The sequence below is a fragment of the Cuculus canorus genome, chromosome 15 (assembly GCF_017976375.1).
Source record: "Cuculus canorus isolate bCucCan1 chromosome 15, bCucCan1.pri, whole genome shotgun sequence".
NCBI classification, from domain to species: domain Eukaryota; kingdom Metazoa; phylum Chordata; class Aves; order Cuculiformes; family Cuculidae; genus Cuculus; species Cuculus canorus.
This window is the reverse complement of record NC_071415.1, coordinates 11984878-12003527: the sequence shown is the minus strand read 5'-3', so window position 1 is coordinate 12003527 and position 18650 is coordinate 11984878. Positions and strand designations below refer to the sequence as shown.

Below are 18650 nucleotides of genomic sequence, written 5' to 3'. Positions count from 1 at the left end.
CTGCAAAGGGCAGGGACACCTCCCACTGGATCAGGCTGCCCAAGGCCCATCCAACCTGGCCTGGAACACCTCCAGGGATGGGGCAGCCACGACTCCCCTGGGCAGCCTGGGCCAGTGTCTCACCGCTCTCATGGCAAAGAAATTCTTCCTTATGTCTAGTCTAAATCTGCCCCTCTCCAGTTTATACCCATTGTCCCTAGTCCGATCACTCCATACCTTTGTAAACAGTCCCTCCCCAGCTCTCTTATAGCCCCTTTGGGTGCTGGAAGGGTCCACGGCAGGATGTAACTTTGCTGCGACACGCTGAAAGTGGCTGTTAGGCTTTTAAGTCCTCATGCAGCTGGAGGAGAGAAAGTCCATGCAATATTAGACTGCAAGTTCTTGTTCACACACAGGCATTCCCATGGAGGTGGCTACTCTTCACATCTGCAAATGTTTCCAGTGCTGCTCCTCTACATTACAGCACAGCACAACATTTTATTCCTGGAGTCTGTAAGTAGTACTTTGCACTGTCTACACCAGTGTGAGCAAGGACTGGAGGCAATCTAAGTTAAAGAGAAATGACATGACAGGCCAAGTTACTAAAAAAAAAATCAAGGTTATAACTAGGCCTAAAGCAAAAAGATGCAATTCCTACTCTCCTCTGTGTTTACTAAACTTGCAGAGGGGCAGAAAACAACTGCAGTTGTGCCCTTTCTAGCCCAAGCTCCAGAACAGTTTTTTTTTCAAAGTCTATAATCCTGACCAGAGCAGAAAACAGTCCTTTAATAGCTTTACAAGCTCATAAAGACAAATATCTACTTCCAGGAATAAACAGGCAGAACATTCCACTCCTACTCTTAAAACAAGAAGTTGCCGTAACCCAAGGTAGTGGGGGTGCAATGCAACTGTCCGGGGAAAACAACAAAACCACCCCAGACTCTTTGCTAGTTACGGGTGAAGTTGCGTACAACAACATGCAAAGAAGGGAGAGTAGAAATGATCATCTTCTATAGACATTTCATAAGCAGTATCCAGCACTTTCTGGTTTAATAACGGATAGGACCGTCTCCCTCCCCTAACAATGGAACTTCCCCCCAGGTCTGTACTGGATAATTAGATTACCAGACTGGAGCTGGAAACCACAGGGATTTAATTTCTATTAATGAATATTTAAATATTACTGTAAAGATCCCAAACCTTATGCCTTGTACACTCACAGCAAAAATGCAAGCTATATACCCCTGCCTACTTTGCATTTTAAAACAGCCTCTCCCTGGGGAAAAAAGCTTTTTTGCTTTTATCTTTCGAATGTTGGATTATTAAAATTGCAGAGGAGATACTCCCATCAAAGGTAGCCATGCTGATCCAGGGAAGAGAATTCCAAGTTTACATATCAAGTTTAGGTTCTCCCTGGGGTACCAGCATTTATCAGCACTGAACAGACAAACTTACCTGCAGAATCAACAGCTCCAGCCTCTCTTCTTGTGAGGAAGCATCTGTGTAGCTGCATTATGAATGCAATATCTTCGCTGCAAGAAGTGTGATAGTCTGAGATGTAGAAATATTGGCAGGAATGAAAAACGGTGTCACCAAGATACTCTGATTCAAGCCTCCCACAACATATTCCAGATAAAAGTTGAAATTCCACTGAAACGAGTGCAGTTTAAGCATCTGCTCACAACCGCTGCCCAGGGAGGGACGGAGCTCAGGTACACTCCAATGATAAGGCATTTCTTGTTTTGATTAAAGCTTTAGAGACTGAGCAATTCAAACATCAGAGAATTTCCATCAAAACAAACCAACCAAATCCCAGTCAGCTTTGGAGCAGACAAAAGCGACAACTTAAAGCAACCCTTCTCTCCAGTCTGCTGGTCAAGTGTCTGAAAACCTGGCACGGCCCTTGCTACAACACTGTGTTCCAGCAGATACTGCCAGAAAGAGCCCCTTCTTGCTCCAGTGAGAAACCTGTTTTTTTTTTTTCCTATATACTATCTTTAGGGCTGTAATTCACAGGAATATTTTGTCCCAGAAAAGCAGTAATTTGCTTTCATGGAGCTGACCAAAGAGAAGACCTGGAGCTGTTGCTGAAGGCCTTTCAGACTAGAAAGTGTGTGATCACACCTGGAAACATCCCATTAACATATAATGAATTTGCAATTCACCTACCCTCATTTTCAGAGATGCTGAACACTGACAGTACACCACATTACCTGAAAGTGTTCAGTATCTCCAGGGGAAAAAAGAAAAATCAACCATGCCAAAAAGCTTGATGTAGCTGAGGCCCTAATGTTCCCAATGACTAGTAAAAACGACAAAAAATGCTCCATGAAGCGTTTCAAATTGTGTACCTGCCAACATAATTGATTAAGCATTAACAGCTCACACAAGAAACAATTAAGACTCGCCACAAAAACCTGCCAGATATGATCTTCCAAAGCACAAGCGAGGAAAGGTTAATGGCATTCCTAAGAACTCAAGCTCAAGTTCTGGCAGAACTGATGCCAGAATGCCAACGCTGTAAGACAGCGATATCAATGACTCTGTGAAGGTCAATGGTTCCACATGGTTGTACAAAGATGCCACAGCACACAAGCAAGCAAATCCAACAGAGGGGACTGGCACTGGAAAAGAAGCAAATACAGTTCCCATGGCTATTATCAGACGCTACACAGCACAAGAGAAATCTCTAACACATGTTGCCAACTCAATAGGCTTAATTATCTTCTCTTGCTGAGCTTAAAATACATAAGCACAAACCGTAGCTGCGTCTCCCCTTCCACTTCCCGCCAGTGCTAGAGCCTGAGTCAGCTACTGAAATGCTACAGACAAATGAGCTGCAAGTTCTATGAAGGTTAACGTTTCACCAGCCTTCAATTCCTGGACACACTCAGGAAGAATGATTCAGACCAGAACCGGAGAGGTGGGAGATACGTTAAGATTACAGAATAAGATTTTACTGCATGACAGCTGTTGTTTCATGCAGTCCATGCTCTAATTTTTATAAAAGGCAGCTTCTTTGCAGAAAATTTTTTAGTAAGGCAAAAAATGTCACCCGACTGTTGAAAGATAAAACCCATGAAGAACAGTATAACAAGTCAAGTTTTAATAGATTTATAAAATTCATATATACAAAACAGTAAACTAAGTCACCAAAGCTATAAAATACACTTTTTACACATCACAATATAATTTTATCTAGTACACAGTTTTCATAAATTGAAACTATTACAGCAATTAGCTGCTTCTATTGTGGATGCTGTTTTGGTGCTAGAAAGACACTTATGTGAGCAGTCTGGAACTGTGCTTTTACTTAATGCATTTTTCACCTTCTTTTAGTTCATCACTGTTTTGAAAGTACTTTCCTCTGAAATGTTAGAAAATTAAGGCTAAACTCAGGCCTTTCTTGCCCAATGCAGTGAACTGGTTTGAAAAAAGAATGTTATTGCATAGTATGTGTGTTACAATGCATAGGCACCAGAGAGCAAGTAAATTGCAGAATAAAAGATAACATTAATTGGCTTCCTAGCTACATGATTGTGTCACGAGATAACTTTGTGTTTTGTCAGTTTGCTTTCATACTTATCGATTCCATAAACAAGACAACTCATCACAAGAGCAATAAATACTAGCCTTTTTGTTAAGTGGAGTCTTCAGAAACACTGTTTAACATGTATCATCAATTCAAGCTCATTACACATGCCAGATAATGAAGCCTGTTCAATGGACAAACGCTCATTAGCCTAAAGACATTTAATGGCTTCAATGTGAATGGGAGTTCGAATATGTGTTTTCACACCTAAGCCCACCAAGCATGCTTTCCAAGTCTCCTAAACTACCAAAAGATAACTTCTCTTCCACATCCTCCTTCTCCCTGCTATCTTCTCTCAGCTTTTGTGCCCAATCACCTGCACACAAGCTCAGCACAACAGATCGATGGGAATTATTAGCAGAGGTGCAGTGCTGTTCCAAATCTGACACTCCTTCGTAAGATGCTCTCTCAGGCCCTAATTCTCCAAATATTTTGCTGTCCATCAGTTGTGGTTTTTATTCAAATAATGGAAACAGTCTCTTACCTAACCAATCCCCCAAATACCCATGCTCTGGTATCTTAAAAGAAAGGTTAAGTTGCTGTTAGAAAGCAGTAAGACACTCTCTGGCCAGAGATCTGCATACAGTGTTTTAGAAGGAACTGAGTTTTACACTCAGTTCTGAACAGATGAAGAGACATTCACAATGGAAGGGTGTGCAGCTGCAGCAGGACCAGCCCAGCAGCCTGCTGCCGTTAACTCACAGCCATGTGCTCTCTGAAGTCACTCAAAGCTTTTGAGGCCACTGCAGATGGCATTTCACTTCAATACAGTCAGTTTTTAAATACCATCAGCTTTTGGGATCTGTTTAGAAAATAGCTCCCCTCTCTTGCTCCCTTCCAACATACTTTGGCTTTTTCACCAAAACGCCCACCTTGGAAGTCAGTGCTGCTCTTCTGTTCTCTCCGAGTATTTCCACATTGGATAGAAGATACAACCTTCGGACATGTGCCAAGAGCTGGACTGTGATACAGTTCATCAAGCCAAGCAGAGAACCACTAGCACTGACAATCTAGTACCTCCATACTCCCCACCCAATAAGAAAACAAGCATATCAACACATAGACAAACTTCAACATTGCTTTCCAAATGCCATTAGAAAGATAAAAATGCAAGAGTGAGCCAAGTTGTCCAACCATCCAGATGAGCAAAGAGATAGCATCACCTGGTTAGCAGAGAAACAGTTTTAGCTCCAAATATCCTGGCTTTACTCATTTCCATCCATGTAAAAGAAGATTAGTGTTAAAACAAAGAAGTGCCCACTTCACAGCACAAAGCAGAGATCACTCCAGCTAATCACAAACCAGCTAATATTAAAAAGCACTAGGTCTTGTATTGTCTTGCTAATTACTTCCTCACTAGGCTAGACAGCCCTCATCTAGCAGTGCGTGGAGTCAATATTAATTTAGCCCAAGCCTGGCCCAGACCATGCCAGTCTTCCTGTCCCATAATGGATACTCTCTGAAATCTGTTAAAAATCCATTTACAGAAGTAGGCACAGATGTTTTATGGCTGCTACTGAAACACCTTACCCATCACCTTCCTGCGTTACAGAATTAATAGAATCTTCTGAGGTAAAGAGTTGGCAGTGCTACACTGAAACCCCTGACTACACCATGTGATTTTTATACCAGAAAAAATGATATAGAAAATAGGCTACAACCTACAGGAAGGAATATAGTTCTCATCGCAAGAGATCAGTGTCTGGCTTACAGGACAAGCTGCAGTGCCTGGAGGTGTTACTTCACATCATGTTTGTGTCTCAAGCACATCAAATTGTCTATCAGCCCAATATGCTCCTGAAAATTATCACACAAGCAAAGCTAAGTCAGGTGTGAAAACTCACCACCTGAAAATCAGAGGGGCCTTTTACAGAAATCCTGTAGTTCTGTGCAGCAGAATGCTCTTTTTTCCCAGCAGAACTAGAGAGATACATACACAGAAAAGACTCCAAAACATGAAGTTAATATCCACAATGACAGCCATCTAAATGGCAAAGGCCTTCTTTTCTAAAAGGACCTTCTAGTTGCCTGTTACTAAAGAACACTGCTAGTTTCTTCAGTGCTTCCATGTTCATTCTTTTAATTTCCTTAAGTCTACAGATCTTTGCAGATTGCAGTAACCAGGACTGTACCGGGAGGGTGGGGCGTATGGGAATATAGGGTGGAGGAATGACATGTGAACAAGATGGGACACACTTTTCAAATGCCCTGGTTTTCATTCCAAAAACTACTTCAGCTTTCCTAGTGGAATTACATTTTTGTCTGCAGAAGGCCTCTTTCTACTCTATTACACTACTCCTTTATCTTTAGTTTCTCCACTGTCTGTTTGCCTGAGGTTCAGGCTTTTTTGGCTCAGAAAGCCGGTTAACAGTCATCTTCTGGAGCTTCTTCAGGCCCGTAATATGCCTAGTTCTAGGTCTTACACAGCAGTATTTTAAAATAATAAAGTGAATAAGTCAAATAATCAATATGCTGCCATATTAAATAAAATAAAAGCAACTCTCTATATAAAACAAAAAATATCTTTGAGTTGTAGTGTAAAGTTGACAGTAATTTCCATTCCATAATTGGTAGAAATGAATTTTCAACATTAATAACTATTTAATTCCTTCAAAAATTGACAACTGTCTATTAAACATGTAATCTACAGTAAACTGTTCTTCCTTTCTAATTCCAATTCACTGTGTCACCTCATAATACCATCTAAGATTAATCTTTCAGACAATGACAGCACTGCAGTCTGAAGGAATGGTACTGACACGCTATATTAGCAAGGACAACAATGCAGTATCTGATAAATCACTCCCATTTAGTTAGCTTTTCTACTTAAACTGCAAGTTTACATGTCTCTCCTGCAAGCACATGCTGCAAGCACTTCCTCTCTTTGTCTTTGTGAGAGACAACCCGTTTGCAACACCCCATCACTGGCCATTGACCTGCGGTGTCAGAGAAGGCACAGCAAAAGGCTTTGTTCAAGGTCTCCATCTGATCATCATCCTGCCTGTGACCCATTTCCTGACTGGACAAACGAACAATGAGTCTATAAAGTTAACAAAAAAAGATGTTCTCTCCAGCTGTGTTTACCTGCAAAGTTCTCCAGGATGTCATTTAAAATAAAATTCTCTATTTGTTTCTTGTGAAAGGACTAAGCAACCAACCAAGCCTGCCCTGAGATGTTTGTATGAACTAACCTACCTAAGTTCTGCTTCGGTAATTAACTTATTTACTTTAACATGATTTTCTGGCTTTATTATACTACAAGTTACACCACGAAAAAAACAAACACAAACCCCTTCAGTTGTGGCAAGAAGTGGAGTGTATTTTTGCAGAGAAAGTTGCCACTTTAAAAAAAAAAAAAAAAGTCCATTTTACTCATGGGCCAGATCCTTAGGAAATTTGAGAAAGGCTTGACTGGTGCAAGAAGCTTCCTGATCTTGAGTTCCTGGTGTCAACAGTCACTATCAAAGTTCAATAAAACACAGAGCCTACAGAGCCAAAATACTGATTTTCACCTGCAGCCTGCAGCATTGTGCTTAGGCCCATTTTATCAATAAAAAGAAAGGCAATAATGGGCCTGAGGTGATCAAGCTGGTTCCCTAAAACTCTGACTTAGTGTGCAAAACTGCCATATCATACAAACCCCAATGTTTGACAGCTCAGCAAGATATCTCACACTGTTTCTTTTCCAGGTGCAGATTAAGTTACTTATTACCCAAGTTCCATTTTTAGCTCTGTTCAGAGTTTTAAACTCATAAGGTCACTAGGAAAACAAAACTAAGGATGAGCATAGAGAGGAAAAAACAGAACAGAAAATTCCATGCTATGCCTCCCTGGTAAAACTACAGTAGATTCAGATATAAAACTGAGGTAATTCTTCAGAAAAAAAAATACTGTTGAAAGGGAATGTTTAACTCACTTGAGAGAACAAGCATAATATTAACCCATCCAGAAAATTTAGTGAAAGAATAAAGCTCACAGCAAACTAGGAAATAATGTCAAGTCAACTTAGAAGACAAGTCAGCCCATAACTGCCTCCTCTTTCCCAGTTTCTCACATGAAGCAGAAAACACTGCCAAGAACGCCAAGAATTTTTGAAAACTTTAAAAACAGTCTTCAGCTAAACAACTGGGCTAGCCTAGAGAAACGAACCTTACATGAGGAGTAAACTTGTTTGCATTACTCTATTGAAACATTTACCTTTTCAAATATAATAAACTTAAGAGTTTTCCCCCATCTGAATCTTGGAGTCACATAACATTTTCCTCCTTCAAAGTTAAAAATGAATAAATACTTAAAAGAGAGTTGGTCCTGGCAAAACTAAGACTAGTTACAAGGAAGCTAATTCCTGTATAAGTTTGCTCAAATTTAAGTTTGATTTTCCCATCTGCAACTTTTCACTTACTTCTTAACCTCGATACCGTGTGTGTTACACAGACAGCACTGAAACAGTCACGTCTTTTCCACTCCGAAGCCTGCAGAAAGAAAGCCAAAAGACTGCTACACTAGGAAACTACACAAAAACACTGATATGAACATCTGCAAGCTTCAGAGGGGAAGAAAGATTCCAGATTTTATCCAAATTAACATGAAAGGACAACGGAACAGGACTTTTTTTGACCACATTTCTCATGGGATTACCAGCTGAAGTAAAGTGTTGCTTGTTTTGAGATGCCATTACAGCCTCAGAGGGGATAAGAACTCCAGGGAATCTGCTGACTTTTTATGGGTACAAACAGCCCTTCAGGTTTTATTCTTGGATAAAAGCTATGACAAAAATTGCAGAGTAAACTATGTTTGAAAATTACCTAAAGGATAGCACTACGATGTTGATATAAAAGGCAGATCTTGAGTTTCTTCTGAAGGCAGATCTCCTACTATCCCACTGTAGTAGAAAAGATCCAATATGTCTGTACAGAAAAAAGGCACCTGATAGACAGAGAGCTAGGAAATTAACAGTTCATATCAACATTATTCATAGCCTCTTGCAATTTTACACACAAACCAATGCCCAAAATGGGCAACTTCAAACTTGACTGTACTCAGAATTACATGTGCATTACTATAGGCTAAAGATCTCATTAAGACACAGATTAAAGGCTAATTTTACAGCAAGGTCTTGCTGTCCAAATACATCAGTGCAGCTGCAAAACTGGGATCTCCAGGGCTTTCAGTCTTCCTATAAAGTCTGCTGTTGGGAACTAATCAAGCAGCTGCGGTACTACCAAAACCTTTTCTTAAGAGTTTAATCGACTTTCAAACTTTTGAATATAGATAAAGCCCTGTCACAGGAGATACTGAACCTTCACAACTGTGGGTGCGAGAACAGTGCTGACCTCGAGCACCCACTGTTCAGATACAGAGCCAGGTGCTCAAGCACAGGCTGCTTCACCAAGGAAATCAGTTTCCCCATGATGTAACATCCTTTACACAAAGTGCCAAATAAACCTTTCTCCATATTAGCGAGGCCTCAGCTTCCCATCCAATTTACTGCAACATGGGTTTCCTTATACAATTTTAGACTTTTGCCTCAGGAGACTCATGCAAAGATAAGAGCTGTGCATCCACCTTGATAAGTGGATTCCAGATCCTTGGCAAAGCTGAACATGCACACAAGATCTGGTTCTATTCCTAAGGGTTAAGAACAGAACTTCAATGTTCTCCAACACGGCTACCAATCTCATTACATTTAGATTAGTGCGATAGATTCAGCACCTCCAAACTATAAAAAAAAGTCAGTTTGTACGACTAGTGTATCTGAAAAATGAGCATAATCACTTAAAACATGTCTTCCATACACAGTTTGTCAGAGATTTCTTTTTTCTATGAAGGCAGAAGGTGGTTGTGTCATTCACTGTTCTGAACCAGGTACAGAACCTACAATGGCCACGTTTCAGTAGTGTTTCTAGTCCAAATGATTCAGTAGCTAAAAATCAACATTTGACTCCTTCGGCCTATAGCTCCTCTGTTTGGACTGGCTAGTTTACAGCATTCCTGAGCCAAGTAATTAGCATGGGTCTTACACCACATGCAAGGGCCATAAAGAAAGTGTAAAAATCTTGATCTAACCTTCCAGCAAATTTTAACAGAACATGGGCTGCTCTCCTTCACTGCAACATAATATCCTTCAGATTCTCTTGAAGGATTGTGTCCTTCACAGCATGAAACACAAAGCGGATGTTTTCAGTGTCTATGGCAGTGGTGAAGTGGTGGAAGAGCGGCTTACTACGGTTTCTCCTCTTCCTATCAAAGCACTGCACCAGATAACGTTGAACATCTTCTAGCCTGTGAGGGTCACCTTTGAAGTCCGAGAAATACTTCTTAATGCTGACAGTCTTTACCTTCTCTACAAGAAGATCCATCTTATTGAGGAATAGGATAATAGAAACATTAAAGAAAAGCTTGTTATTGACTATTGTCTCAAAGATATTCATGGATTCCACAAGTCTGTTTGTGCGCCTGTCTTCCATGAGAACCTGGTCGTATTCACTGGAGGAGACCATAAACAAAATTGAAGTTATTCCATCAAAACACTGGAACCACTTTTGACGCTGAGATCTCTGTCCGCCTACATCCACCATCTTGAAAGGTATTTTTTTAATGATGAAATCATGCTCTACTATTCCCTTCGTGGCTTTTCGAGCCAGCAAAATATCTTGTTTGCTGGGGAAATAATTCTGTAAAAGAAGAAAGAAGAGTGTCAAACAAGTCCTTCAAAAATGCTGGCTAATGCGCAATGGGGAAAAAAAATAAATCAGCAAGAGCCATGTAGGGTTTTTTTTTGTTATGAAGTGAAGAATGAATATTCAACCTTAAAATAATGGACTGTTGATCATTTATCTCAACATATTGGGAAAGAGCTACAGAAGATCCTGAGATACATGAAAAATAAAGTTATAGGACCAATTCAATCGTTCACATTTTTAGCCTTCATGCCTCCCCATTTTCAGGCTTAACTCTTTCACCATTGTGAAATTATTAGCCACAGCATTACTGCCATTTTCATTCTGCTACCTTAAGTAGCAGCAGCCATCAGATAATAAGGAAAAGTGAATGAGATTCAGACTGCATAGGAGGACCGATTAAAAAAAAATTGAGTAAATAAAACTTCCCTAAGTAATATTTGTTGTTTGTCAAAAAAAGACTAAGCAAATACTAAGCTTCAGTTTCATAAGATTGGAGTTTAGTATTTCTAGAGTAAAGAACTTTGAAGTTATTTAACGCATTATTGTTAAGAAAGAAAACAAATCCAAACCTAACAAGCCAAACCAAACAGCATTCATCAGAGCACACCCAGACTTCCATTATATCTTTGAGCTCTTTTGGTTCAGAAAGAGAAAGTATGTCTTACCAGCTGACCGATCCGATCCAGGTTATCCAGGAAGTACTTCACTGATTCACCCTGTGGAAAAGGAAAAAAGACAGGGACTAAGTTTGTTTCTAGGATAGAAAAATCCAACTGTTTCCACTTTCCAGCATGCACAGAGGTCGAAAGTAGCAATATCAGATGTGGAAGCCTGAACATCCTGATATGCCTCCAGAACACAAACAACAGAAGGACTGCATAGTTTAATTCACATAAACTGCTGATAACGATTATGAAGTGGGGTTGCCATAATGCATCACTGACACATAGGCAAGGAAGTATTTCTTCAAAATCAATTCTCTATTAGTTCTAGAAAAATGGGAGTAGAGAGCTGAATAAATGCTCAAAGCTATCTAGTGATTCTTTACAATGAAAAGGAATTGTTATTAAAGTCAGTCCTTTGCTTTGGCTTGAAGAATTATTTTTTTTCCCCCACTTGTATGATGAATGCATCAAATTGACAATGGGTGGGAGTAAAAGCGAAACACGTTTATTAGAAACCAACGTATTTTGTTTAAAATTCATAACAGTGAACTAAAGTATATCCTAGACTGCTTGGCGTACCTTTAGAAAAGGGAAAGATTTGCATTCCCCACAATTTGTGATAATTTAAGCTAGACTTGCTTATCAAAAAAAGGAAAAGGAACATTCTGAAGGATTTTCTCTTCTGCAGATAGTTTCCCTTCTAGGCTCAAGTGTTCTAATAATGGATTTGCTCATCTTGTACAAAACCTTTAGCAGTTATATTGAGGGGTATATAGACCATGTTTACAAAGAAATTTTATTCTTGTGTGAAAACGTGTAAGATGTTTTATGGGAGACATTTATTTATTTATTTATTTATTTTTAAACAAGCTTGCTTGTATACCAAACTCAAATCAAGTGCCATTTCCCATTAGTGATACAAGAAGCACTACACATACTTCTTAGAAGGAATAAAATTGTTTCCGTGCTGATACAGACTTTACTTCTGGAGTGAGCCTATATTTGGCAGAAGCCTGTTCTCCTTCAAACACTTACCTTTCATTTCTTCAGATGAAGATGATCTGTTCGGTAAGAAAGCATTGTTTAGGAAATGTATCTTGCTGCTGTAGATACGTCGTAAGAACAATGAAGTGGAATATCCTGCTGCCTCTTAATTTCAGGCAGCAAAACAGATTCTATAATAGCTATCATAAGTCTGGGCCGTGTCAGTAATGACCAAGCTGACAGTAGCTGCCCTCACCAAGTCACTAATACAGAATGAGAACATTCTCAAAATACCATCTCAGATTCCAACAGCAATATAAATTCTTAAACCATACGTTCACCTCTATACCATAGACGCAAGACAGCAGAATAAAATTATTCCCCTCCAGTACAACTGTAAACAGATGACACAACTGTTCGTTTTGAAGAATCAAACTGGAGACCAGAGGATTCGGTGTTCCACACAAGTACACACTTTCAGCATAAGGCATAGACAAAAGTGAGCTGCAGCTTATTATTTCCTAACATTTGAAACCAGAAGTATCTTTTCATAAAGGGGAGAGAACGCGTATTTTCAAAAAACTACCATGTATCACAAAACATTTACAGTGGATCACTAGCAGAAAAGACGACTTGTTTTGGGGGGGGGGGAAAGTTTCCAAAGAACAATTGCTCCAAGAGCTTCCTTACAGTCATGAATTTTCATAAGGTGAAAGTAATTTCCTGTATTTTTTGGCACTCCGTTGGATCAGAGATATCACAGACCGCATGAATAAGAGAAAAGGTCTTCCTGTACAGCATTAGTCATATTTAGGAGACGGAAGAGCTTCAGTGATCTTTTTGGACTATAAAGAAACCCAATCCCGTTCTCTATCTATTGTGCTTTGTCCTACACAATGCTTTTAGATGTGCAACAAGACTGGAAATGGGCCATCTCTGATACAACTTGTTCTTATTTTTCTACTCAGTTGCTTTAAGAGTCCTTGCCTTGTCTATGCACCCTCCTACGCTGAGAGCAGGAAACAGCTGTATGCACGTAAACTGCTGTACATACAAGCACGTTTACCTGATTTATGGCCTGTGCCTCCCCGTTTCCTGCCACACACGATCAGTTTAACAATTTGCACATTTACAACAAGGTAAGAAAACAATCTGATTAATGAAAAAAAATACATGTTCATTTCTGCAGTGACATACAGAAACCAGACCTCTCTAGTTTCTTACACAGCTCTTGCTAACATGCCAATTAAGTCAAACTGTTCATTCTGGGAAGTTTTATGCAGCAATTGCAAGACACTTGGATAGCAGGATAGTCAAGTCAGGTTGCTGGAACAGGTGTGAACACCATATGCAAGGTCTGACAGATCGAAGACACCCAGATACTCTCTCCTAGCACCAAATTCAAAGACATCCAGTACTTAAGTCAAAATATCTGTTCCCAGTCAAAACAACAAATCCCCAACAGGGTCCAGAGCATTTGAAGTTAAGAAAAGCTGAAGGGATAAAAAAAACCCAAACCAACCAAAACATCAGCCACAAAAACCATCTCAAACCCACACTGCACACTCACAACCTCCTGCTTTAACGACGATTCCTTGATTAAGTCCTGTGTATGGAAGGGTGGATTCAGATCCTGCTCCCAAGGCTTCTCTCTCTATATCGTAGTCTGATTCACAGAAGTGTTGGTTGCTTCTGGGAAGCCTGTGGAGTATTCCAGTTCATCAAGCAGGCAGCACAGAACAACTGCAGAGTGCTCCAACCAACTTGATGAGTAACTTGTAATATATTTAAATAAGGAAAATATGGAAACTCCAGGTGTTGAGACTGTTTTATATTAGTAATTTTAATCAGAACAATAGTATTAATTGAACAACCATTTGGCTTAGTTTTCCTTGTCATCCAGGGAACACAGACAGCAATATTAATTAGAACTAGAAATTAAATTTATTTAGATTTATATAAAACTGCACTCAAATACAATTTTGAATTCCATTGATAAATTATTATTTATGCAAAGGTATCTCATGCTTTGAACAAACATACAAATATGCAGATGTGTATATATGTATGTATATAAAAATACACACAGAGAGAGTTAGAATTGTTCATCATGGTGATTTTTCCATCCAAAGCAAATTATTATCACAATAAAGAGGTATTAGCTGCCCCTCTCTTGTTCAACTATTTTCTCCTGAAGACCCTTGACCATAAATAAGGTGGTTTTGCTTTTTCAGTGCAAATTCTTGGTGGTTCTCCGAAATCACCTAGCCATTCAATTACATTCAAAAGCTGGCTTAGCACTTCCAATGCTCTCCTTTTCCTGCTCTTAACCAGTTATTTCTGGTTCACTAGCATGACTTCCTAAAGAAGTGGCAGCTAATATCTGCAACTGATTCACCAGATACTAAAAATTTCTTTAGGCAGATTGACAGCTTCAACCATATTATTTTAATGGTTCTAGCGAAAAACCATTTTCAGTGGTTTTTTGAATGGCAATCCATTTTGAACTATGCTTGCAAAAATAGAAAGGGAAGCCAAAGCTATTTGTACTACTAATATTCATACTATATTTAAATAACTAAAAGATCATCATATCATGGTGTGTTCACATAAAAAAAACTAACCAAACAAAAAAGATCCAGGTCAGACGCATCAATCTTTTACAGGAGTGTGTGTCAAGAAAAACTGTAGCAGCTCAATAAATTTTCCCAGATCAACTATGTTCATAGAACACTATAGAGCTTCTGTCTTTTCAGATTTAAATAGACTCAAATCTTCTTGAATTTCCCAGTTAGCAGACTATTCCCTTTAAAACAAAAATATTCTAACAATATTCTTAAGTAAGATAATTAAAACCTGAAAGATACTATTTCATTTTAACCACTTTGTCACAGCCCATGCAGCATGTCTATACTGACGTTTTTCATTTTTAACAGATAGCCTATTAGTGTATTTCACATCTTGAAAGTTATATCAAGAAAGCCTGAGATGACCACCATCTATTTCATTGTCGATACAAACCAGCTAGCTATTTTTTTCACTCTTCTCCTTCATAATAAATTATGATGTCAAAATGTTGTCTCCCATCCATGCCCTGTGCTTTCTGGGATGGGGTGTGGAGAGAAGAATGACCTCTGAGTTATGAATTTACATAATTCAAATAGTCCTTTTTAGTACACAAGAGCATAGTACAGACCACAAGTCTTCCTTAACTTCTTGTTCACCACACGAATTACCACAAAAGCTTGGATGATTCATTCTCTCACTGCTAATCTCTTCTCCCTCTGCAATACATATCCTCTGAGCAACAGTTTTGCCAACTGGGACCAAGTGAAGGAATAAGAGATGCTGTTCCCATTGTTCAGCAGGATGAGTCACTGCACATCTGGGAACTGGGGGAATCGAGAAACACAAACAGAAGGCCTAAAATGAGCCCACAAGTTCCACAATGCAGCATCACTACTGCATTATTTTTTTTTAAAAAATATTTTAAACCCCCCTATAGTATAAAGTCTGAAATGATTTCTCTGGCTTCACTAATTTGCTTAAAAATTGACTGGTGGAAGAGAAAGGAAGGAAAAGTAAAATGTAAATATATGCCCTTACTTCCTGAAATACTGCTCTCAGGCTCTTTTATATCATAGATTATTCTGACCACAGCATTCTCAAGCAGCAAAAGCCACAAAACTAAGAAGAAATATTTAATTTTATTCTATATATTTTGTACTATATGAATGTCATTTAACAACAGTGCCAAATAAGTCAACACAGAAATAACTATTTGAATTTAACATATCTGTCAGTTCAGGCTACGTTCATGGCACATGAGAAATCTCCCTAAATAAATGTGACATCTAACCTGGCATCACTCATTTTGCCATTTATATCCTCATTGTAAAAAGCAAGCAGAAAACACTTGGGCAGAATTCCCAAGCAGTATTCATTTCATGAAATAAAACCACAACAGATTGTATGCAGATCACAGAACCACTACGTTGGAAATGACCTCCAGGATCATTGAGTCCAACCATTCTCATCAACTATTCCCCTGAGCACCTCATCCACCCATCTTCTAAATACCTCCAGGGATGGTGACTCAAACCCCTCCCTGGGCAGCCTCTGCCAGCGCCCAACAACCCTTTCTGTGAATTTTTTTTTTTCTGATGTCCTAGCTGAACCTCCTCTGACAGAGCTTGAGGCCATTCCCCCTTGTCCTGTCCCTGTCACTTGGGAGAAGAACCCAGCTCCCTCCTTCTCCACACCCTCCTTTCAGGTAGTTGTAGAGAGCAATGAGGTCTCCCCTCAGCCTCCTCTTCTCCAGCTTAAACAACCCCAGTCCGCTCAGCCGCTCTTCATAGGACTTGTTCTCCAGCCCCTTCACCAGCTTCGTTGCTCTCTCTGAACACGCTTTAAAATACCCACAGAAACTCAGTTAAGAAGAAGTGTTCTGCAAGGCTAGAATCCATCAACTTTAACCCTCAGCTGCTTATTCAAAGTGACGGTTAGATCATAAATGATAAGCGTTCTATTTTCCAGTTCCGTAAAATACAGGCTTTTCAAGCTCCTCCTTCTGAAAAGCAGTTCCTCTAAATTCTGCCCTGAACTGAGACTTGAAAGGGGACCCTGTGTTCCAAACTGGCCTTTTTCCTTTCCTTGTCCCAAGGCCTTTTTGACATAATATTAATTTAGCCCTTCCTGTTCATTCAGTCTCTAGCTGCTAAATTTAGTGCACAATTTAAGGTAGACCTGTCAGTCTTGGCTTGTTTCTGATGATGAATTAAACTGCACAGGAAGGAAACGTTATACTTCAAGGAAGCATGGAAGCATATAATACAGATCTAACAAGATTCCCATAAATACAGCAAAACACATGGGGAAATGGATACTGCAAGTAACTGCCACAGACTACAGCTGAGTCCGAATGAGAACAATTTCAAATGTTTCACAGAAGCAGGCTATCCAAAGCAGAGTCTCCAGGAAAAAGCAAGGTTACCAGTACAGAAGGATAAAGTAATCAGACCAGCATTTGGAAATGTTGGAGACATTAGATCAGCCTCGGTTTTGGGTACTGAGACTATAACCCAAAACCTCACTAGCAGAGAGACACACAGGAAACACTTTTCTTAGTGAGGGTTACTGGACATAACCACCAGGGTAGCATCTTGTCACCATAATCCATATAACCTCTGGAAGTGAACACAGAGAAAAAGCTCCGCTTCTGCACTCTAGTTTTGCCCAAGGCGAGTAGTAGTCCTTTACAAATCGTGAAGGCCCTAGGGTTAAAAGTCTTGAGAGGCAAGTGTAAACAAACACCACCCACCCTCCCACCTGCAGGCTCCTTCAACAGATTACTTCCCAATTTGCACTTCTGTTCAGCCTCCCTGATAACAGGGCATGGATACATACATACAGCTCAAAGCGTGTTCTCTTCTCTTCTCTTCTCTTCTCTTCTCTCTGACAGCTGATGAATTGTTATTTTCAAAGGAGAAAAGCAAGTCTATGCTTGTTAAGAACTCACTCAGAAGGATGCTGAGGTAACCCAAATTGCCCTGAAATGCTGATACCCCTTCTACACCCTAATTTTGTTCTACAGATATTCTACATCCTGTCTGGGCACTGAAATTTACTGACATAAGACAAACACTAATTTTTCATTCAATCACAAGTTCTAACGCAGAGACTAACCACTTCTTATTTAAGCCATACACAATTCTATCAAATCTCTCTAACATTATTTAACTTCCTCCTTAACAACAGACTGAGCTGCTGGCTCCCAGCCAGAGACTCCAGTGCTTATCCAAGTTGTTGCTATCTGTACCCTACAAACATACCAACTACAGAAAAGTACTGCTTGGTTCCAAGCTTCTTCTAAAACCTACCTCTTCTTTCTACTGCCTAGTCATACAGCGTAGGTATCAGATGTTAAATTTTAAACATATTTTTAAAACTCATTTTTAAAAGCTCAGTACTAACATGTATCAAAGTTAATGCAAAAATCTGTTCATCTAAGTCAGTCAGGATGGCTTTCTATAAACTCATCCCACATGACACACCGGCTTACCTGTGTGCTTTACAGTACATGGAGAAAAACAGTGTGATAAATATATTTAATTTTTCCCAAAAAGTCTAGGCTAATATGAGGTCCCACATCCGTAATAAAAATTATAGATCCCCATGACTGTGAAATTTTAGCCCTACGCCTAAGCAACACTCCTTACAGGAGCAGCGTTCTTGTGCTGAAGGGCAACTCCTATGAGTGTTGGCATTTCCCAGCAATGACGTACAGCAACTCTTTCCTTAAGAGCTGCAAGGAAAAAAAAAAATACATGTTTTTCTGAAAATTCTAGGTGTTTCTACATCAATAGGAAGGAGATAAATTACTCGATATCATGTTAACAGTTTTGTCCATTTATCTCAAATACGCACACTAGCAACTGTGTCACAAGGAATAAAGCAATCTCTCAGCAGACTAAGGTAGGCTTGTCCTACACTATAAGCTTCAAAAAACATCAACATCAATCTCTATCATTTTGATTTTACTCCTACTTACTGTCCCTTCACCACTGCTACTCCTGCATCACAGATTTGCAATGACCAGAAGAAAAGCAGGTGCAAGCAGCAGAGAAAGAAAACTGGTCACTCACAAAAGGCAAAGATACACAGCGCAGTATGAAAGGGATAAGTTACTCCTTTTTAAGTTTGACAGAAATTCTGAACCAGACATGAATGTTGGCTACAGTGATAAAG

General features: G+C 39.5%; 1 protein-coding gene across 1 annotated transcript in view; it reads right to left on the bottom strand.

Moving 5' to 3' along the window:
• Positions 1 to 3063: 3063 nt before the first annotated feature.
• Positions 3064 to 18650, bottom strand: part of GNA12 (G protein subunit alpha 12) — a 41743-nt gene continuing 26156 nt past the window's right edge. Inside the window, exons 3-4 of the mRNA XM_009560852.2 lie at positions 10920 to 10970; positions 3064 to 10245 (exon numbers count right to left, since the gene is read on the bottom strand). Of these exons, the coding sequence (XP_009559147.2) occupies positions 9676 to 10245; positions 10920 to 10970 (621 nt within the window). The 3' untranslated portion in view covers positions 3064 to 9675. The remainder of the gene's footprint in view (positions 10246 to 10919; positions 10971 to 18650) is intronic.